The sequence below is a fragment of the Zonotrichia albicollis genome, chromosome 14, assembly GCF_047830755.1.
Source record: "Zonotrichia albicollis isolate bZonAlb1 chromosome 14, bZonAlb1.hap1, whole genome shotgun sequence".
Lineage (NCBI taxonomy): Eukaryota > Metazoa > Chordata > Aves > Passeriformes > Passerellidae > Zonotrichia > Zonotrichia albicollis.
In genome coordinates this window covers 8,012,347-8,035,088 of record NC_133832.1, presented here as the reverse complement: position 1 = coordinate 8,035,088, position 22,742 = coordinate 8,012,347, and the positions used below count along the sequence as shown (strand labels likewise).

At 40.0% G+C, this 22,742-nt stretch overlaps 1 protein-coding gene across 5 annotated transcripts in view; it reads right to left on the bottom strand.

Moving 5' to 3' along the window:
- AFF2 (ALF transcription elongation factor 2) overlaps positions 1–22,742 on the bottom strand; it is a 329,969-nt gene that overhangs the window by 115,658 nt on the left and 191,569 nt on the right. For all 5 annotated transcript variants that reach the window (XM_074551557.1, XM_074551555.1, XM_074551559.1 and 2 more), the window contains exons 5-7: positions 17,398–17,484; positions 14,735–14,771; positions 14,433–14,484 (exon numbers count right to left, since the gene is read on the bottom strand). In XM_074551557.1, the coding sequence (XP_074407658.1) occupies positions 14,433–14,484; positions 14,735–14,771; positions 17,398–17,484 (176 nt within the window). The remainder of the gene's footprint in view (positions 1–14,432; positions 14,485–14,734; positions 14,772–17,397; positions 17,485–22,742) is intronic.

Sequence of the window (22,742 nt, the reverse complement as noted above, 5' to 3'; positions counted from 1 at the left end):
TAGTTATTTCCAAGGAAGGTGGTAAGTAAGGAAAAATATCTCTCCTAATTTTTAGAATGATTTCCTACCTAAAGATACACATATCACTTGATTTTCAATCGCTTCATAGCAAGTAACTTTATCTAAAACCTAAAGAACCTACCTGCTATTAACAATCTCAGCAGTGCCTAATAAAAAACCACTTAAGCACAAACTGTACTTAATTTATATGATGAGTAGCTATAAGTTATCAACCCCAGAATCCCATGCAGAAATTAAATATTCAGTGTTTCCTTACTAATTCAAGCAGGATTTTTATCCCTCAATTGCGCAAGCTTAACAGTGGGGGAAAATGAGTCAAGTCAATCTTCCAGCAAGGAACTGTATCATGGAGGGTGCTGGGAGGAGGAGAGATGCAGACAAGTCAGAGAGGTAGAAAGTTTACAGACTTTCAGAGCATTCTCAGTTGTCAATACAAGAATAAATATGTCATCTGTTTTCACTGAACCCATTGGCAAAGCTATCAAATTGCTGAAAAAAAAATTATTTTAGTATTTTTAGCCTAAGCAAGCCCATTGCTGAAATGGATTACAGCAGGAGTGGAAAGTGCCTGAATCAACAGAACAGATCTGATGTGCTGGATCAACACTAAGGGAAAGCTGTAGGAAGGATAAACACACACGTTCTGCTTGGAATATATTGGAAAAGAAATGTCAGAGCACTGGTCAGTCTGGCAAAAGGGATAGTAGAAAAGAAGGTAATAAAGCAATAATCTCAGGTCCTGCTCTGGAATTACCCCAAATCTGCAGTGTTTTGTAGGGATTTTAAAGAGCATATTTAGAAAATTTCTTAGGAATTCGGAGAGCAGGGTCAATACAGTTAAATTCTGTCAATAATCACTCTGTAATATGTACAAGGATCTTCCACCCCAGTGCCCAAGGGCTACCCCTGAACTTAGGATTGAACTTTTCAAATTTAAAAAAGAAGGCAGTCATTTGACAAAATCTTATTATGGAAAAGGCCTAAAAGTAAAGCTGTTATTTTAACACTCGAGACTGAAGCACCCCCACCTCTTTCCTCCCTGGGACCCTCTATGAACCAAACTCTGCCAAGAGGAGTATTTAATGAGAGGGTTTTGAGTCATTAGCCCAGCCTGGCTGGGCTGCAGGGCCTGGCTGAGCTGGAGCTGGCCACACACAGAATGACAGGTCACCCAAGCAGGGGCTGTGGGAGCAGCACCCACGGGCGGCCAGGAAAGAGCAGGAGTTGTTCCTCTCTGTGCCAGCTCACCTTCACACCTCTGAGGCGGTCAGGCTGTGTCCCCAGCACGTCCCGGGGTGCTAAAAGGGTGTTTTTACCTGGCCTGCTCCCAGGGCCACCATGGGGACAGAGCAGCCCTGCCCTGGGAAGCTCTAATGCACAGGGACACACAGCTCTTCCCATGGCTCTCATCCTCACAGGCGCTTTGGGACATCACCACAGCCAGAGGCTCAGCCACAGGCTTCAGGAATAATTTGGCATATGGTTTCAGGAGCAGAAGAGAACAAAAATTCATTGCAAGCTTATGTTTTACTGGAGTATTTACACAAAGCAAGTAGTCAAAGTTAAAAAGCTCTCCATCTCTGTAATTCAGAATATTGTGGCACTACAGGACATGATTAATGATGCGTTTATACAGGTACCCACTGCCTGAGATTGCCACTTGAATGGTGAAAATATCTAAGAGGAAGAGTGGGAGTTGTGTGCTACCTAACATCAAAGAGCAAAATAAGCAATTTTTTAAAAGAGAACTACCTAAATTATGGATGTTTTTAAGAGGACTATGCAGGCCCTAGAACTTGATCTTGGTCTTTTTTTGCAGATGACATTCCAACAGTCTTTTGTTGTTAAATAGCTCCAGGGTGCTAATCTGCAATGGTATGTTACCAGAAAACAGAAAAAGCCCAGAAACACTTGATAAACATGGCTCCCGAAAAGGACCTTCATGTCCTTCAGATGAATGACTGGTAAATTCTCTGAGATTACATTTATGACTAAGGGTACTGGGATCCTGCTCCATTCATCCAGTTTATCCAGCACACACTCAGCCCACCACAGTTTATACTTGTAGCAGATTCAGCTCTTGGGTGTCACATATGAAAATACCAACTTGATTTCAAAAATTTCAGATTTAACCACTGATTCCAGTTGGAATAGACCACAAAGAAACAATCTGTCATCCCTCATAGCAAACAGAGTTTTGCTTTATAAACAGCCTTCAGGAACTCAATCCTAAAGGCCCTTGACACTGAAGTGCTACCTTGGTCAGGCATGAGATCACTTGCACATGAGGTTACAGCCAGGAGCTGGCAACACAGCACACTTGTCTACCATCACCCCTCCTTTTTCCCCAGCAGGACATTTTGTTTTAGCACAATTTGGAGATTTTCTTGACCAAACCCCACTGGGTCTCCTACAGGTGTATGGCTGAGAGTGCCAGAACACATTGGCACCATCTGGACTGAAGTGAATGCACTCTGGAACTGCTGCAGTACCCTGGGGGCTGTCCTGGGCAGGCACAGCAAGTCCCAGCACACTGTAAATAAAGAAAATGTGTTTCTGCAAGGGAAACATGACAAATCTGTGACAAATCTACTGCCCTCTGCTCAGAAACTTTATGGGGTTTGGTACTCACTGAATAATCTGCACTTGAAAACCTTGAATGTTTAATTCTGCACCCCTGCTTCATTCTGCTTACTTATGCTGCTCAAAACCCAGTGAAATCAACTGCAGTTTGAGTATCCAGATACTAAGTCTAAACATGAGGGTTTTTTCCTGAGTACAAGCTCTGAGGCTGTAAATTATTAATATTAATAATGGGATAAATCTGTTATATATAAACAATGCAAGCAAACAGTAACAACCATTTAAAATTGTTAATTTGAGAATTTCTTTTCTCTGATTCCCTTTCATAAACAAAATATTTTTTTCATCAGGCAGTATTCATTATATTCATCCTTGGTGTAGTTACAAGGCAAAAAATGTGGATTATTGATGAAATAGATCATAATGACTCTTTCCAAGCCATTATCATTTATCATTTAAATGTGTATTCAATGAGCTTTAATCTGCAAATTTTTCACGTTTGGGAGACATTATGATTTAACAGATTCATTGTGTTTGCTTTATTCTTTTTTTAATACAATGCATGGCACATGTTCTGCAGGCTACATGAAGTAATTTTACCTATCAGACTGGACTTTAAAAAAACTTACTAGAGAACAGCAGCTGATTATTAAGACTTCCAGTCTCCAGAAACACAACAGTGCAGGAACACTGTGTCATCATACTAATAAATGAGCCCTGAAAATCTTCATAACCAAATATACTGGACTTTCTTCTGAAAAGTCTCAGTCTCCCATTACTTCTAAGGACAGCACCTCAACCAATCACACCTGAGATTTCAACTATAAAATACTTGTGAGTATTTTAAATGAATAATAAAGTTTTTCTATAAATACATTTTCTCTAATCTCCTAAAAAGGTGCTTTTTCTAGTGACTTAGAATAAGCAAACAAAATCGATGAATGCTGTCTTGCTGGTATTAATCGGTGTGAGTTGTGTACCATGTATTACCAGAGATCCAAGCAACATCAGTCCTTGGGTGTTTTTATTTGTTTTAATAACAAGAGTCAATTAAAAATAAGGAGAACAGTGGTTAACACTTTGGCTAAAGCAAAAGAGCACAGAAAGTTCTGTCCTTTGGAGAAGGAAGGTGATACTGGATTTTTGGGTCAGTGTTTGCATAGCTGCACAAACTGCAAGAAAATCCAGCAATTGACAATACATGGGCTCTTACCAGGTTTTGGCTACAGCAGATTAATTCCATATCCAGACTGTTAATTCCCTTAACACCCTTTCTCACTCAAGTTTTGGAATTTCCTGGACAAAATCCCTCTGCAAAGGACCTGCACTCTCTCTGAGCACACTCCCCTTGTCTCCAGGAGCATTGCTATTTGCTTTGAAAGACATGATGGCTAAATGCAGACAAGCTCATCCACCCACAGCTCAGAGCATGCCCTGGCTGTGCTCTCCTGCTCCCTCCTGCCACCATCCCTGGCTGCTGATGGTGGGAGGGCTCCCAGCCAGGCAGGATGGCAGGGGGGGCTCAGAGCTGCTCCTGTGGCACAGCTTCCCTCCTGCCTTTGCTATTTACAGCAGGCTGCTCTGAGCTGGTTCAGGGCTCTGACAGGGAGGGCAGTGATGTGCACATGACTGACAGATGTGCCAGGATCAGTTAGGAACGGTGGCCTCCAAAACATCTGTGAGACACTGTGCTCCTGCCGGGGATGCCCTGCTGCCCTGGAGCAGCTGGAGCTCACCAAGGCACCACTGGGCTCCAGAGTGAGGAGCTCTGCCTGCTCCAGGAGGGGAGCTCTGACCACCCTCAGGCCATGCCTGCAGGCAGCTGAAAGGAATGACAGTGCTGAAGGCTTTTCTCCTCACCCCTCACAATTCTGTAATTCCACAAAAAGCCATGGCAGGATGCTGCACTCTGCCCACCTGAGGTGCACAAGGGCACCTTCATCCTACCCTCAAGCATGGTTTGCCCCATGCTCACAAATTAATGAATTATTCATAGATTTTCTGAGGACAGCTGATTTTTCTCTTAAACACAAGTATTTTGAAGTATTAAAAGATAGGCATCTCAAAATAAAAAAGGAATCATCTATTTGGCTTAACACAAAACAATCTCACATAAAAGGAAGTATTTTTTAACAGCACACATCTACTTTATGGCACTAGTCTCTTAACTTCATGCTTATGAGTTAAGGAAACAGCCCCTTGGTGGATTACTTTTCATAGTTTGCTCAGTAATGTGTTTACAAAGCCATTGTTGCAACTGGATGCTTATATATTTTGATATACAGTCTGCACTACCACAGTACATCTTCAGAGGTTTCATGCTTATTTCAAAAACCGATTTAAATGGTTCTTTACCTGCCCTCCCAGCAAAACACAAGTTTATTGCCAGATACTCCAGGGCTCCATAGTCCAGTCTGACAGTAATTAAGGCAGAATTAGTGGTGTTTTGCAGGAAATGATAACTGTGGCAAGTGTAGAGCTGAATGGGACAAATTCATCTCTGACAGCAAGTCCTATGAAGTAACTAACTTACTCTAGGAATTAATTCGACACTTCAAATTTCAAATAATGGCCTCTATTTTTAACTGTCTGAAGCACATAACTCAGAGTCTGAGAAATGTTAAGTGGCTTTTATTTTCCTTTGTAAGAAAACTGCTCATCTACTCACTTGCTTTTCACTGTGTATCAAGTGTCTACTCCAGAAATGGGGGGTTTTGTTAAGACAATCTTACATTATTTGTTAAGACAATATAATGTACCATTTCAATGCAACCTGCACTTGCTTAATGTTTATCTGCCTGGATAATGGACACTATTAGTGATAAACATTTCTCTAAACCATGCAAGGAACAATACAAACCCCATTAAGCAAAATTTTATATTTGTAAACATCTGCAACATTTCCTCTGATCCTATAATTCTAAACTACACCAAACATTAACAAATCCAGTACTTGGGCAGTACAGTATTAAAAAAACCAAAGGTAGTATTTTTCCATGCCTTCTGCTTGAATTTAGACTCCGAACATGGCCTTGGGAATTGGACACTAAGCTTTGGCAAAACAATGTCTTCCACAATTTTAGCCATAGCTGTTAAATTTGCACCTAGCTCTACATGATACTACTCTGCTTCCACAGCAGTTATCTAACTCTACACAACAGCTAATCCAATTCAACTCCATTTGTCCATTAAGAAACATCCTTTTTCTGATATGTAACACCTACATTTTAATGGTTTTTCGTGGTTGTTCCCCCTCCCCTCCCCCAAGAAGCCAGCAATCCCTACCAGAAAGACATGCCTAGCTGCTGACAGGATGCAGCATTCCCCTGTGTGAAGGGGGCTTGTTCTGCTCCTTTGTGACCTTGGGAAGCTGAGCAAGGCCCTCAGAGCATCCTCAGGACCATGGGGAGAGTGAGGAAAGTCACAGGTTTACAGGAGATTGTGCTGCAAACTGATCTACAAGATTGTTTGATTTTGGGGTGAGGGGTATTCCCAGATAAAGGGAAAAAGAGCAGGAAATCCTTAAGGTGACCCTCAGCACCTTCTCCCTTCAGGCTACTGCTGCATTCTGCTCTCCATGGGGAAAAAAACAACTTAACCTCCTTAGGCAGTGAAGGACTTGCACTATTATCTCCCTCTGACTATTGCATTGATTAGATTGGAAAATGAGTAACTTTTATCACACTTGATCTGAAATAGCACTATCTAGCTTATGTTTATCCCTTTCCATCTACAGAACAGATAATTGCATGGATCCTTGGAGTCAGAGGAGACACTGTGATGTCTCTTTTGATCCCTTGTGTCAGGTTAAAGGAGAAGAAAATAGAAAGTTAACCTGTGATTTAACACTGGCCACTGTCTGGCCCCTGCTGCCAGTCTGGTCTGGGGGGTTCAGACCTTTGCAAGTGCATGTCTGGCTCGCTTGTCACCATGCAGGTTCACTTGCTGCCACTTCAAATGTCACAGTCTGCTTTATTCAGCAGCATGAGCTCTGAATTGCAATAGATTTTTGCCTAAAAAAAAAAAATCAAGTCACAATTTTTGGGGGTTTTGCTTGTTTGTTTGGGTTTTGCCTTTCATTTCTCTCTTCCTTGTTTTTTTATTTTCTTTTTGTTATAGGGAAAGGCAGATTATTTCAATTAAGAGCCTGTCACTGACATTTGTAAGCAACCTTTCTTCAGTTCAGTGCAGCAGTTGCAGTTTTAAGTTTCTCCCTGCTTCTGTCAGGATCTAATTTTCAAGGCCCGTTGCCATGGCAGCAAGTTGGAATTTTAATCCAGTACTAAAGGTCAAGACAGGTCACCAGTTTCAGTTCCTCTTCAATCTCCCCATAAGGAGCCACAAAAAGAAGCTGAGATAAAGGTCTGACCTAACAAAAAATTCCAGTCTAGCACACAGCCAGACTTGAAGCTCTATGATTTGTATGGGCTTCTGAATTTGTCTGGAACTATTGAAATTCATGCTAAATCAAATATGGGCAGCACTGATTCACATTCCTCTCTCTGCAAAAAAATCATATCTACGTCCTTAAAACACAGTTGTGTGCATTTAAGTAAGCAGGGACACCCAAAAAGCAAATAGTCAGTAGAGTCTAACAGGTAAATAGCTGTGAAAGCAATCCCCTCATTACTGCAGGCATTTACTGCTGCTGCAGGCTCAGATGAGCCTGACAGCTGCACTTACATCTTCCCTGACAATATCAGCTACATGAATCAACATCTTTCTTTCAAAACCTGTAAGGATCTTTTTGTGAAGCATTTTGAATAAACAAACTTTCCAGTAAGGGATAATTTTGTTAAAGCTAAATCACTTCCTCCTGTGTTTCCACAAGATGGATATTAATTAAACAATTGCTTTGTACCTACTGAGGTAAGGCTATAGACATCTCCCTCCTCCTCCTGGGCTACATTTTCTTGGAAAGCTGCATTTGCAGCATTAGGAAAGTCTCAAAACGAATTTTCTGAGATGTATGGACACAAGTGAGCGAAGCAGCTCTTCCTCTGGGAATTTAAAGCAATAATTAGCCCAGCATTGGGGAATATTTTCCTTTTTTATCGTTTGGGAGGATGTATTTGTAAGGTACAACCATTCTGAATCTGTGGCTCCAAGGGCTATCCAAGACAGAGCATAATGCAGTGAGCGTGGCCTTGCCCCGTGGGGTGTTGTGAGAACTTCACTTCATAAAAAATAAGCCTTCTGGCCAGAAAATTGATAGGCTTTGGAGCCCTGCTGAGCCCTCTGCCCAAAGGATAATGGTAGCAATAGAAGTTCCTCTGGATAGAGACTGTGAAGCTGAGAAAAATGTGGTGGATTATTGGGGTTGTCAGAGGGATTCAGAGGAAAGATGCAAAGGATTAAGTTGGTATATTAGGAAAAGTGGCTGTTAATCTTACCTAGAGTATTTAGGACACAAATTGGGAGTTTCAAGACCACTCTGGTATCATGAATGCCAAGCTTCCTGGCAAAATCCATTCTTTTCTCAAACTTACCACCCATTTCTGATTATGACTATTCTGCAGCCTGGTTCAGATGAATCTGGGTGACAGTTTTCTCTGTCTCAGGCTACTAAAGCCATGACAGAAAGAATGAAAGGGATTGGAGCAAAGGGCATCAAGAAGAAAAAAAAACAGAGAGAAAAATGTCTTGGCTCTGGGCCAGAAATTCACTGACAGGTCAGAGTTAAGAGAAAGGGAACATAGTGAGGTCCAAATTATGGGAGCCAGAAAGCCAAGCAAGAAGTTCATTTTTATGTTTTTTATCAGCAAGTGCGGGTCACAAAACAAATGGTGGGAGAGGGACTGAGTGTGGTGGCTTCCTCTGCTCTACCCTGATTTAAATGTTCAGATTTACTGAGTGCATTTGTTTTTCAAAATGAATGTTTGAAGCTGCACTGAAGTTCGGAAGTGACTCCATCCCACAGAAATGTAAATTGGGAGGTCAGTTTGAGACTGGCCTTAAGCCATAAAGGCACAACATATGCTGCTGCCTGTGAAAAAGCTCTTTAAATACAGGGAAACCTGTGGCAGATTTGCAGTCTAACCACTTTCCAAAATGGGAAATGATATGTAGCAGACAGGGAAATACATCAGGAATCCAAACATGTTACTGCGTGTCGTTTACCTCTCTCTATTAATGCTGACATTTCAGTGGTCGCAGTTCAGTGACTGCATGCACTTGGCACTGACACAGGAGTGCATCCTGCTTCAGAACAAAGTATTTCAACTGCTACTCGTTAGTTAGGGCAAATAAATGTTGAATTTTTAATGGGGGGTTATACAGTATCAGAGGAAATTCAAATGGTTCAGTGCTCACTTGAGTCACAATCAGCAATGCTGGCAAGAATGCAGTGAGTTAGCTTATTTCAGGCAGCCTTAAAGGCAGAATCCTCTGATAGGCAAGAAAAATTATTAAAAATTGATCAGCAAAATATCACAGAATTAATTTAGTTCCGTTCCCACAATTTTTTAAACTGATTTATAAACATGTCAGGAGAAAGAGATCATGGAAAAGAATGTATTAGGAAATAACTTAATTTTGATAGGGAGGTTAAACTGTATGTGAGCCAGCTGAATAATGAAAACAAATTAAAAGCCTAATTTAGAAATTATTTTGAATTATGGGCTTATCTTCAAAGATGAAGGGCTTTTAATTATGACACTGCATTTCCACGTATTTCACATCAGCTCAAATATTTTGCAAGTTTGCTTCTATAGGCAACTGTCCATAGGAAACACTTGTATACTTCATTCAAAATTACTTCATATGTTGCTCAAAAGGCAAAGCCTGCAGCAGTGAGGAACAAAGCAACAGTCTGCACTGATTATCATTGCTTCAAACCCAAGAATTTACAAGGCAAAAGGATTCAAAGAAAACTTCTAGCTTACAAAACAAAACAGTAAATATGAAAGATGAGTGACATTTCTCAAAAGAGACTCTTCTATTTTCATCTGCTATTTGTCCTTTTAATATAGTGCACTGGAGCTCTCTAAAGATTAATGGAGTTCCAATTACATGCCACTGTTGTTTCACTTATCATAATTTGTACATGGCAGTGAGAGGCCCTGGTAGTCATGACTCTCCCAGTTTACCCAGAGGGAATATCTTTGGAACTTCCCACTTCTAACAACCAGGCAGCACTCAGTGCAATGATTCAGGCTGGCCACGTGAAGGTAGGCTGTGACAAAAAGCTGGCTGTCACCACGGAGCGCTCAACTGGTGCTCTCACGCTTTGTTATGGTCAGCTAAAAACTGTAATTAGTAATAGAAACATTTCAGCTTCCCCTGTGTGTTACACCTGGGCTGCATTGTGGCTGCAACACTGATAGAGAGTTGATACATAAATATGAAATCTGCTTCCTATGCCAGTTGGAGATGAATTTTACATTTTTGGTTCCTGGTACATTTTTGGAAATTATGCATAAAGATGGAATGAATCCCCTTTTTTTGCTGTTGTTTTTTTTAACTGATTTCTTTCCAGGTTAAGAATTCATCAGTGCTCCTTGATTTGAATGTTCTGAATAGTTCTGAATAACAACATTACTTGTTGTTGCAATATCTAATACTTGGTGTAAAATCCTCTTGATGTCTGATTACTCTCCATAAGGACCTCATGCTGATTCATTTCAAACCGTGAATTACCTTTAATTCATAGCTTGCACATGCTGCCAAATTTTGTTTTCTATGTTCCCAGGTGGCTGTCCCTGACACAGAGGAGATCTTCCAAAAAGCTATTAGATACTTATGAAAAGTATTTAGCTGTCGAGAAGCACATTTCCATTTTCAAACACGCTTCCATCAAGTATTATGATAATATTTGGGATTAGGAAAGTACTGGTATTTATTTGAATTTTTTTGGAACTGTGAAGTGAAATCCTGGTCCAACTGAAAGCTGTGCTGAACACACTTAGGAAAATCCTTGCTGAAATATCACAAAAAGATTTTCAGCTGCTTGCTTTAGTTTTAAGCTCCCTGTATTTTGCTGCTCTCTACTCCACACACAGGTTGTGTACCATTAAGTATGATGGATAACAAAAACCCCATAAAGATAAAACAAGTTGGTTTTGTCTGATCTATAAAAATGTGCTGCTCTAAGTTTTTAATGGTTTCCGGTAGTTCCCTGAGCCCATGAGAAGGGCCTTTTAATACTGTATTAATACAGTAAGTATAGGAAGTAATTTTATGACAGGGGAAGAATACCATTATGATTACATTCTTCTTTTTAGCTAGGCTTTTATGGAAACTACCCAAGACTACTCTGCAGTATGATTTCAAAACACAGGATGTGCTTGATTAAAAAGGTTTTGGGTAGTTTCCAACTGGACAAAGGCCAAATGCTAACAACCAAAACAGAACAAAAGGACTGCATGTTTGAGGATGACATACTTGCAATGGCAATTATATAACAGAAACCCAAGTCATGAGCTGAGTCCGTCCCCTCAAATTCATGGAAGCTGACAGAAAATCCTTTGCAGTGCAATTGGTTGCACCTTATCTGTTCCTGCTTACTCTGCTTCATAATAAACTAATCAGAGCAGACTGGCTGAAAACTGACCGCACAATGCCCAGCGGAGATTTACAGTGAATTTGAAATTACAAAAAGGGAAACCAAGTGCTGCAGTTTTACATAGCCTGATTTCAGCTGTAAAAATTCACCACAGTACACACACATGCATGGACATCAGTGTCCAAAATTTCACTTTCAAGATTTTTGAGTGTAACTTAGGAGCTGAGGTTAGTTATAAGTCCATGTTCTCATGGGCATAGGTGCAGAATTTAGAAAAAAATCCTAACTATTCTAGCTTCTATTTTACCCACTGCACTGGTGATTTGGTTTATTTAGCATGTGGATGTAACAAACATTATTTAAAAAAAAAAAAAGGCTGAAATTTGTATTTCGGAAAGCTTTACTTGGACAAGATACCATGCATCTTGCATCCCTCTACAACAGCAACACACTGGTAAATTAATCCACCTTGCAGTTCTTTTTCCCCCAGAAGTGTGCACCTGATAGGTTATCTTGCAAAAATCATCAATCCCTTTGGTCTGATGTTCTATGACCCCAATGTCCCTATACCTGAACCCTGCAATGACATACAGACAGCTTGGCTGCTGGAGCAGATGCAGCATCATGAAGGTAAATTATCTCTGTGCTGCATTCACCCCTCAAGTAGTCATGGACTCAGCAATATGGTGAATCCAAGCACATTATTACCAACTCTTTGGATCTCTAACAATGCCAGTGGAATCTACAGGACTGTCACTAGGACCAATGGAAAAGATAATTTAAGTTTCACTTAAATTGCACATGAAAGTTGGGTTACAGCTAGAAACATATCTAGGTTAAATGGACTCTAACAAAGCATACAGATGAACAGAGTCAAATTCAGCCAGATTTGATCAAACTGAAATATGGATAACAGATCCTATTGACAAACTATGTAATTGGTGGGGGATAGAGTTTTGAAGTCAGTGAGACCATAGTGTGTGGCTGAGAGCATAGCAGCAGATGTTACTGGGGATAAGCTGGACTGTCATTTCACTCACACACTGCAATATCCCCAAAATCCACCAGTGTTGGAGAGACTAAATCCTCCTTTATACAACTGCAATCTGATAAACACTCTATCATTAAAATACACAATGACTGCAGGAGCTGCCTACCTCTCGGGGTTTGTGTGGACTGCACTATCCAGCTCTCCTGGATACCATTACGTCTTTCTGTCCCACTCCTGCTTTAATTTCATTATGTGCTCAAGTACTGCAATTCCCCATGAAGGTGCTGGTAACTGCACACACAGATCTAAAGAAACACATTGGCCTTGTAATTCCAAGCCTCACAGTGGACTGCCTTCTAACCTCCCAAAGCCCTGTGGAAATTCTTAGAAGCTGCCTTAACAATTTTTCTGCAGTAAAAGAGAAAAAGTGATAGTAATGGGTTAGCTGATCTTCATTTGGAAGCTAAAAATAAAAGTAGCTTTATTGCAGCTCTGATCTCTCATGTGTAAAATCTATCACCTACCGTAAGAAGGCAGTTCATTGCAGCAGAAATCTGATTGATAGTACTGGAACTTTAGATCAAGCAGCAGAACAGAGAACAACTGGTTCATAAAATGTACTCAGTGTCTTCGGGTTTTATATCAGGCTTCCTATAGAGAGCTTTGGTCCCATTAAATGCACTATATACCACTGAGCTCTGAAGCACTGTTCTTTTGAAATTCGGCTTATAACTATAAACCATGATTGACAAGTCTATTACTGTTGGTTACAAACTATTGAAATATTGTATTTTATGGTACACTCACTAAAATATTTTTCACAGTGGAATCCAAATACATTTGCTTTTAGAGAAAAATAATTTTAAGATGCAATAATATTTTTTCCTTTATTTTTTTATTATGGAAAGTGCTTGATGGTAGATTTGGATCCCTTTGATGTTCTGAAACATGAATGCACCCATCCTGTTACCAAGAACTGTGGGTAGAGTTGGCTAGAGTCTTCACAAAAAACCAAGTCATTACTGGAAGCCAAACAGCAAAGGGCAAAAATTAATTTGTTACTAAGTTTAAGAAATAAATGCTATTCATGCAAATTAATCTAAATATCATTAGCATTCCTCTCCAATTCTCATTTAATCTTAAAAAACCTAATTAATTTTAAAATTTGACCATTTGCTGAGCCACAATTTTGTAAAGGTTTACTCAACCAACTGTATTTGAATGAGCACTTCCATGACTTAAGTTTATGAGCAAAGAACGGGACCTTCAGAGCCTGCTAAGTACATCAACAGATTCAGCACCCACATCTACACTAGTCCTGTACCCCCACACACCCACAGACACATCACTGAACTCCAAAAAGCCCTTTTGTATACACAAATTTGCACTAAAAATCAGTATATTTAAATTCATTTTTAAAACTTGCCTAGATATTTCCACATTGATTTTTCTTCCCCTATAGGGATTTTTAAAATTATGTCTTTAGTAGATTAAGGGCAACCACTAGAATAATTCTGAAGTAATTTTAAATGAACATACTGTATTTACACAACTGTCATTTAAGCTGGTGCAGTTCTGCATTCAGTACTTCAGAACACTTAACACTAAAAAACCCAGCAGCTCTGAACTGAAATCAGACCCATACATTTTCATAAATATAAAACAATAGCCTACTGTTCTAAGTTGCTATTCAGCTCCTGTTTTCAAATTAGAGAACCTGGGATAAAAGTGAAAAACAATTCATTCTCCACTCACTGCTACACTACTGCAGCCTTACACTAGAGAAGCACCAAATAAAAATGGTTTAACACAATGGAGAATTAGCTCTTTCACAATTTTCAAATGTCACATTTATAGATCATCTGTGATTTTCAGCTGTTTCAAAGTGTATGAAACTCAAGACCTGCTTTTCAACACCAGCTAGCAGAATCATTCTGTATGATGTGTTTTACTCTCACTGTATGAATGTAAAAATTCCTGCATCATCTGTTCATTGGGTTGCATTTTCTATTGTAAGAGGCTTAGTATCTGATGAGAGAAGCATAAAAGTGATTTAATTTTGGCAAGCTGTAGAACTAAAATCAGCATTATTTCTGCTTAATAAACTCATCTTTCACACATACCTCTGTTAGCTAATGCTTAAAAAGAAGAAACAGTAATAAGCACTGGAAACATAAAACTGGTTTATGGCTAATTTTTAAGGACTACAGAGAAAACCTGAACACCAGGACAAGATTATGAGCAGAGCTAGGTTTTAGTTACCTTTGGAGAAATAAGCTCATGCTTTATGATAAATTTAAAATGAGATTTAAAGCTGGAAATAATAATACTTACGACTTTTGTGGCACTGACTTAGTTGCAACTTTCCCTGCTGGATCACTCCACTCTGCAAACAAAGGAAACACATTTTCAAATGTCAAAAGATTACTGTAGAATTAAAATGCACCCAAAGCTGTCAGCCCATCTAATTATACTTGGTTTCACAACATGCCACAATGCATAACATGTAATAAAAAATGGAACTGATCTGCTTTAGCACCACAGAAATTAATTTTTTAGCCTTTGTTTTAATGATGTTAAGCAGACAAAAAAAATACCCAACCCTGACTGTAAGGACTAGGATGATAAAGACCTACTTTGTACATTGTATCCTGAGGTCAGATGTTGGGAGTCCTACAAAGAAGAACACACAAAATGTCAGCATTAGTTAAATAAGATGAAGAAGGTAAGATATATCTTGGCTTGCTAGATTAAGGGCACTGGCACCACACCAACAGGGAAGGGATGGCACAGGGAAGGGATCTCAGCATTGTTAAGGCAGCACCAGTGACATTAGTTTAAAAAAAGCATTAACTGTGGAGACAGAGCACCACTGAGGGACCCTTCAGAGCTCAGGCAGGAGCATGTCCTCAGCTGCTGTAAATCTGCACCCCCCTTTATGGAGACACCTCACAGATTTACACCCACAGCAGCCCCAGCCTTCCCCAGGCTTGGCCAGGGATGTGTGCAGGAGCCATGCAGGATGTACAATTTAGAACACAGCATGATTGCAGCTATGCATTAAATTTAGTGCCATTGCCTTTCTGCTGTTTGATCTCACTGCCTGGAACTACAGTAACCTTTTATTGGTAGTCACTGTTTTTATTTGGACTGCGACACGCGGGATTTGATAAAGACATGGGAAGTAGATCTTCACCTGATGGAAACTGGTCCAAATCCAATGAAATCAATGGAAGTACAACAACTTACAACCAGCAAAGAGTCTGGCTTGCAACACTGAGCATGCTGATGCCAGGATTCTTGTTGGTTCACAATAACTAAGCTGTTTCTTTAATGTCACAGTGTTTTCTGGCTTAGTTTTTCTCTAGGCTCTGTAGTCCACAGTGATTGTCATCAGCTTTCCTTCCAAGCTGAGTTTGATCAGTTGAAATTAAGGTGTTATTTACAACCTCATCCTACAGCCAGGCACTACTTTGCTGGAAGTGTTAGTTCTGTAGGATGTTAAAGTCATTAAAGCCCTCACTGCACTTCCTCTTAGGGCATTATTAGTTCCTTATATTATATTGTGCTGTCAGTCAGTCCCTTGTGAAGTAAATAATGCCCTAAGAGTAAACATGGCACTTTAAATTTGAATGTCAAAGGGATAAGTTGTTTTGATAAGCTCCACCTCTTTTATCACACTTTTTAAATGTATGTTTCTCATGAGGATACCTTTATTTTAATAGCTAAATTGAAAACTTCTAACAGTGCCTGGTTTATATGGCTGCACAACCTAGCCATATTATGTCCTAGATGCATAATTTGGCTAGCCATAATTGATTTAAAGTGATGTTCTCCAGAGACATTTCTGTTGTATTTTTTAAAGTAAGACTAGCAAACATGAAAACATTTATGTGCTTGCCTATTTCCTGCAATGCTAGCTCAAAAAAAAATCAAATTTATATTTTGTATTGAAGTGATATGGTCAAGAATTTTAGGATCAACATTTAATGTGCCCAGAAATTAACTTTGATGTGGATCTTCAAAGTTCAAAGCCAAATTGATAGAAACAGAAAAGCAAACCCAAAATCTTAGCTTCTCTGAACCTCTGCTTATACTGCTACCAATGGAGATAGTGTCAGTTGAACCCTTTAAGGTGAACTGTGTCAATACAGGTTTTTACCTGCTGGAAGCTGGGTTTTTGTTTTTGGGATTTTTTTTTTTTTTTTTTTTTTTTTTTTAATTTATATCATCTCTTAATTTAGTGTTCTGTTTCTGATGAGCCCTGAGCCCTTCAGAAACTGGTTTGAGTCCTGCAGGAAAGTGCAGTGAAAGTGGCAGTGCTAGGGCAGTAACAGTCACATTCCATTAAAATAAGACATTCTGGGCACTGGCTTTGGTTTTGTTTAAGAAGCCACAGATATTGCTAATTTAATTTCTTTCCAACTAAGTATGGTGGTTATATTTCAGACAGGGGAAATCAGTAAGAGCAAAATCACATTCCAGCTTCTAAATCAGGATATGATTGCTTGAACTAAACTGTTAAGCAGCACCAGTTTAATAAGCTATTTTTCAAGATCCTGTCATTGGGAAGAAACTTTTATGTAGCTCCATGACAGAATGGTGTAAATTTCCCTTCCTGGGGAAGTTCTCTTCTTCCCCAAACATCATCAGCTCAGGTTTTCAAGTCCCAGCATAGGATACCTCTGGCACAACCTGTCCCAGGTATAAGTCTGATATCCTAGCAGTGCTACTGGAATCACAGCCAGAAGGCAACAATGCAATGTGGGCCAAGGGCATCTTCAGAGCATACAATTTAACAACTCAGTGTGGATTACATGAACTAGAGGCACTCTCTAGGGAGCTGTGCCTAGACTCTGTGCCTCCCTCTGGGGTGTGACACAGACAGATGCCACCATGCTCTTCACATGGTGACCTTTCAGCCACCATAAGTTGACTATGCAGCCAAAACCTCACCATGCAATCAATCAGTAAATGAGAAAAAATGTCCATTTCAAACCTTTTCATTGCACAATTAATAATGGAAGAAAACCAAACAAAATATATTTTACTTGACATAGAAAGACTCCCATAACAACAGAGATAAAAAGTTCACTTTGCTTCCACTGGGTCTTCTGCAGCTTTAAGTAAGCAGTTCTACTAGTAGCAACAGTCTGATTGGGAATTTCCAACTAAAAATAGTATCAGAATTTTTTTTAAGTGGGACCAATTACAAAAATAAACTCTCCAGCAAAGATCACTCAACAAAACAGAACAGAACAGAATGCTAATCAGATCACTGGTAACAGCCCACTTGTACCTTGCTTGGGATAGAAAACTTGCTCTGCTCAGCCTTGCCCGGAGTGTGAATAGCAGTGAGAGGAGGAGGCCAGGAATGGGTCATCTCCTAGGGAAAAAAGAAAAATATTAGAAAACAAATTCATGTACATAGAGAAGAAAGAGAGCTAAAAATGGTCCCATCTGCTCCACCGAGCGTGGAGAGGCAATTGCTCAAGGAATCTGCCCCACCACCTCACACCCTTGGGTCACAGATGAACACTTAAACAACTCCACAGGCAGGACTCAGAATGAGAGTGAGGACAGGTTTTACTCTTGAAAATTGTGACCATCCAAGCATCAAAGGGCAACTGGCTCCTGTGTGGTCAGCCTGCCAGGCTGTATGAATAGAGCAGGGTGGTTCTACCAGCAAAGCCCAGGCAGGAAGGGGACCCTCCTCTCCAACCCTGCAGGGGAGTGCATGGTGGCAAGATGCAGCCCTATTCAAGACTGCAGAGTGGCAAAAGAAACAAGAGGCAGGTCTAGAAAAATCTGGAATGGGCCTGCAGCATGAATGCCGGTGTAGCAGAGAGCAGGGACAGCACCACAGCATCTTCTTGTGGCACTGGCCATGAGCTCTTGCTGTGATTAGCAATGTCACAGCCCCAGAGCACTACTGATTCCACTTTAAAATGAGGGACTGAGAAATCAGGTGAATCCAGGGAAACCTGCCTACCAGACCATCTAAGCAAAACCCATCCATTTTCTTTCAGTGTGTATTCATCATTTGTACACTCATGTCCCAATTATCTTTAAAGACACAACCTGGGTGCCCATGGCTACCAAGCCCCAGCAGAAGAGCAGCACACACCCACTCCTTCCCAGTGCAGGGAGCTGCTGCCCCAGCGAGCCTGACAGGAGCACACTGAGGTTTGTGCCCATTGGAGAAGGGGGAAAATCACTAAAACCAAGGAACTGCACAAGTGCTGGCTTAGGCAGAGCTTGTAAATGCCCTTCTAATGAGTGTGCTTTATGGAGACACCGCTTCTTTCTTGCTTATCTTTGTTTTTAATTTAATAAATATCCAGAGAGGCAGTAATCGTTTTCTCTGGCATTCTGCTGCATCTTTTTCTTGGTTGTTTTTCCTTGACTAAAAAGCTCAGAAAGAATTCTTTCTTGAGACAAGGGAGGCAAAGAGCAGAAGAGCATGCAATCTCAGAAATGTTATGTACAATGGCCTGACTGCAGTAAAGTACACTTCCCAGCTGCTATTACACACTGGTCAAACCCAGGGCTAGTCACAATGAAGCTTATAAACAGACCAGTCTCTGTAGGTAGCATGACAACCACTCAAATAAGATAATGTAATCCAAATCCTGCATGCCTTGGCCTAAGCCTGTGCCATGGAGGTTGCTTTGTGGCAAATCTCTTCATAGCAAAATGATTAAACAGAGAATATATCACATAATTAAAAGAGGGCCAGGCATTCTGACTGAAGGCAGAAATAAAGAATATTCTAGAACTACAATTATAGGCTTGACCTCAGTCTCTTCCTGCCCACACAGAAAATGCACAGAGAGCCTGGGATTATGGGGAGGTGATGCTAGCAAACATTTCAGAATATTGCCTGTCAAAACACATGTAGTATCCACTGCCTACCCACTTGGCAGGCTGAAGTGAAAGCAAACCTAGTCATCTCTCTATTAGGGGACACGTGAATATAAAACAGGGGAAAAGGAGCCTGCTATTATTTGAGGAAATTCAATTACAAGGTAAGACATTCTGCCTCCACTGATGTTAGGACTATCCAATCTCTGTGTTTACAGAGTGACCTCATGAGCACCAAAATCTCTTACAAAGGTACAACCTAGCTAGATGGAGGCATTTCACTTCAATTCTCACTACAATGAAATTTATTGGATAGAAAATTCCAGATAGGATCACACATGTGTAACACAAAAATTCAAAGCTCATCTAAACCATATAAACCAAAACTGTGTATGGACGGAGGGAGAAAGTATGTATTTAGCTAAAGAAACAGACCTACATCTACCTACAGACAGGTGCCAGAGCACTGCTGACCAAAGAACCTTGAGCAGTGGTAGAGAAAGTTTTGAGTTCATTCATCTGAAAAATGTCACTTCCAAATATCTGAGCAGCAACCCCACAGTGACCACCACAGAGCTGCATGTTCCAGTCACAGAGAGCTGAGCCACAGAAGGACATGCACAAATGGCACTGCACTGTTGCCAGGGAAGGGTCAAAATCCAAACCCCACAGCCTGTGGGGATGCGGCTGCTTAGCTCGGTCCTGCTCCGTTCCTTCGGCACAGACAGGTTATTCTGCAGCATCGGGAGAAAAGATGTCATTTGTTTAATCATCCACATGACTTCACCATTCTTCCTTGTGCCCCAGTTTCTTCTGGAGGTCCCTCATCTTTAAGTACTTGCTAAGATCTATTTTGTTTAGCTTGTGAAATCTGATATATTCACCTTCTAATATGTTAAGACTATAAAGAGCCACACAGATGGTGTGTGTTGTGTATACACCCATTAAGACGTGTCTGTAACCACCTCAGTTTGTAAATACCTGAGAAAATAGACAGGGAATTAAATTCATGTTTTTTTCCAGGAAAAGTTAAAACACTTTAATCAATCCAAATTTGGAAGTATTTAGAAATTCCTGGAAGTAAAAATAATAAAAGCAAGCATATGAAACACTTTAAAGAGGAATTTAATGGAAACAAAGTAATCCCACAAAATTGAGTTAGGATTTATTTTCACATGGTTTAGACTTAAAATAATTCCAAAATCATGTTAACTATTGGAGTGGGTAGATGACTGCTATAGAAGCATGCATTTTTTTATAGACCTGAAGATTAAATGAGAAAGTAAACCTGCACTCTTTCTTGGCTTAAAAGTCACTGTGGTCTTCTGATGTAGTAACATCAAGCATCCTCCTTTCTGAAAATTATTTAAACATTGTTTTAATTGACTCCATGTGTTTTATTTATTAGAGCTAGACATGCTTGTCTCTTCAGCTTAGTCTGGTTTTTTTGGCTATAAAAGCCCTCAGGTAAGTAACTAAGAAGGACACATGCAGACACGATCTAATGAATCACCCAAAACACAAATACCCCAAGCAAACCTTCCAAGGGATGCCGATGTACAAGGCCAAATAATGATTTAAATGGAAGGAGAGGACTGGGGAAGGATTTAAATTTGCAAGTTTTTAAGGAAGAGGGCAGAGAGAGAATTGAGTACAGGGGATATGGGGCAGATGGTAAATAGCTTTACAAAACCAGTCCCTAAAATTAATAGCTGCCTTCAAGATTTATTTCCTGTCTCTGTATTTCATTTTTCCATCATTTCCTTCTCATTCAAAAGAAAGCGTACCGTGTTTTTAAGTACAGATAAAAGCACTGAGCCAGGCTCTGAGTGGCCATTATGGAAAGGAAGAAGCAGGATTGTGTACTCTGTGTTCCTACTGAGGCAGCTTCCCTTCCTAGTGTGCTCTGAACTGCTTAGCCTGATCTAATTTGAAGCCTCCCAAGATACAGGGCTCATGCTACTTCCCTTGGGAGAACTGAGGGGAGACATGAGAACAGCCTTTAATTACAGAAAGAGCTATTCCTAAAGGAGAGAATAATCTGTTCTCCAGCTTTATGGAGGATATGAACTTCAGCTGCAGCCAGAAAAATTCCAGTTAGAGGTAAGAGAAAGTTCTTTAATGGTAAGGACCCTGCAGCACTGCAACAGATTGCTCAGAGGGCTCCATGGACTCCATCTGTGCAAGAACATCCCTAAGAACAGATAAGCACACATCAGTCAGGCATGGCTTAGGCAGAACTGATTCCTGCACTGGGACAGGGATCTGTAGGAGAAGATGAGATTTCTAAGACCCTTCCCAGCTCTATTCTTGTTCTGTAGTTTTGATAGATCACAACTGGTTTGGCCAAGCCCTACCCTTACTGCTTCTCTTTTGGATACCTGCACAAAGAGGCAGAAAACAAAGCAACAATCCCATTTTTTTTTTGTCTGTGGCCACAAAGGCAGTCTCAGGACCAACATTTTCCCACATCATTAGAGGGCAGCCAGTGGAGCAGGAGGACCAGCCCCACACACATCTCTAACAATAAATTCAGTCTGAGGCCACTGCTGCTAAAGAGACCTTACCTGTGATATTCTCTGTCAAATGATCCTCTCTTTTAAATCTTAGCTGACTTTTAGTACTTTTAAATCTTAGCTAAATCTATTGCTTTAAACTTCCTCCAATTTTTGGAGGCACAGCATGTTAAAGTTGTATTCAGAAAAAAATAATATGTGAAGAATAGATGTTCTAAGGTTATTACAAACTTGATGTTACAGCTGGTGCTAAGCAGCCTACTGCCTTGATTGACTAAAGATAGGAATAAATACAGCCAAGTGATTTACCATTTATTAAAGACTCTATTAATGATTTATTAATGTTTTATTAACTATTTATCAATGTAACCTTTGTAAAAGGCCTGTCTTGTTTCACAGCATCTTTCTGGTTTCTGCATTTATACAAAACTGATCAAACTCTCTCTGGTGGGAAGCCAGTAACGCATGAGGGGCAGCCACACTTTCTGTGTGAGATGCATGCTGAATTAAAAACCATCTCAGCCTGTTTCAGCTTTGGAGGAAAGGCTAAGGAAAGAATTGATATAGAGAAATATATTTATATATAGAAATGACAAGCAAATTACACTAAAGCCTAAAGGAACACAAAAGCAATCAGCCTATGGGTTGCTTTTATTCATATTCCTTAAGAAGGAATGCATAATTTGAACAAGCAGCTGGAAATACCCTGACCAGTAATCTGGCCTGCTTTATACTGGGTCAAAGGCTTCTTTAGGAAGGGATTTTGATACATTTTTCATATTGACATGGACATGATAAATTCATTAATATACATTGGTTATGATGTTTCAGCATTTTAAAAAAATCTCACCAAAGGGATACCACACCTTTTTCCCTATAAGAGGAAAAAAAATTAAAATACTTTGGTGATAGCCTCCAAAGAAAGCTATTTTTCATGCTATGAATGTTAAAGCTGAAAACCTTTTATTTATGCAATTGTTTTAGCAAATTTATTACGAGTGGCCAGTGCCAGCCCATATATTTTGAGGAACAATGTGGTGGCATCTACAATAATGTCTTTGTCATACTACAATTTATCTTGTTACTGTCTCAAAAACTGCTTGAAAGACAATTGGAAATACAATGCATACATGCCTGAGTTTATTATTGAGAAACTAGAGTTGATTCTACAAAAAACAACCATTTTTATGACCACAGCCTAAACCACATTGTTCACCTGTGGGTTTTATCAATGATGACTAATAAGTTCCCTTTGCCAGCTAGG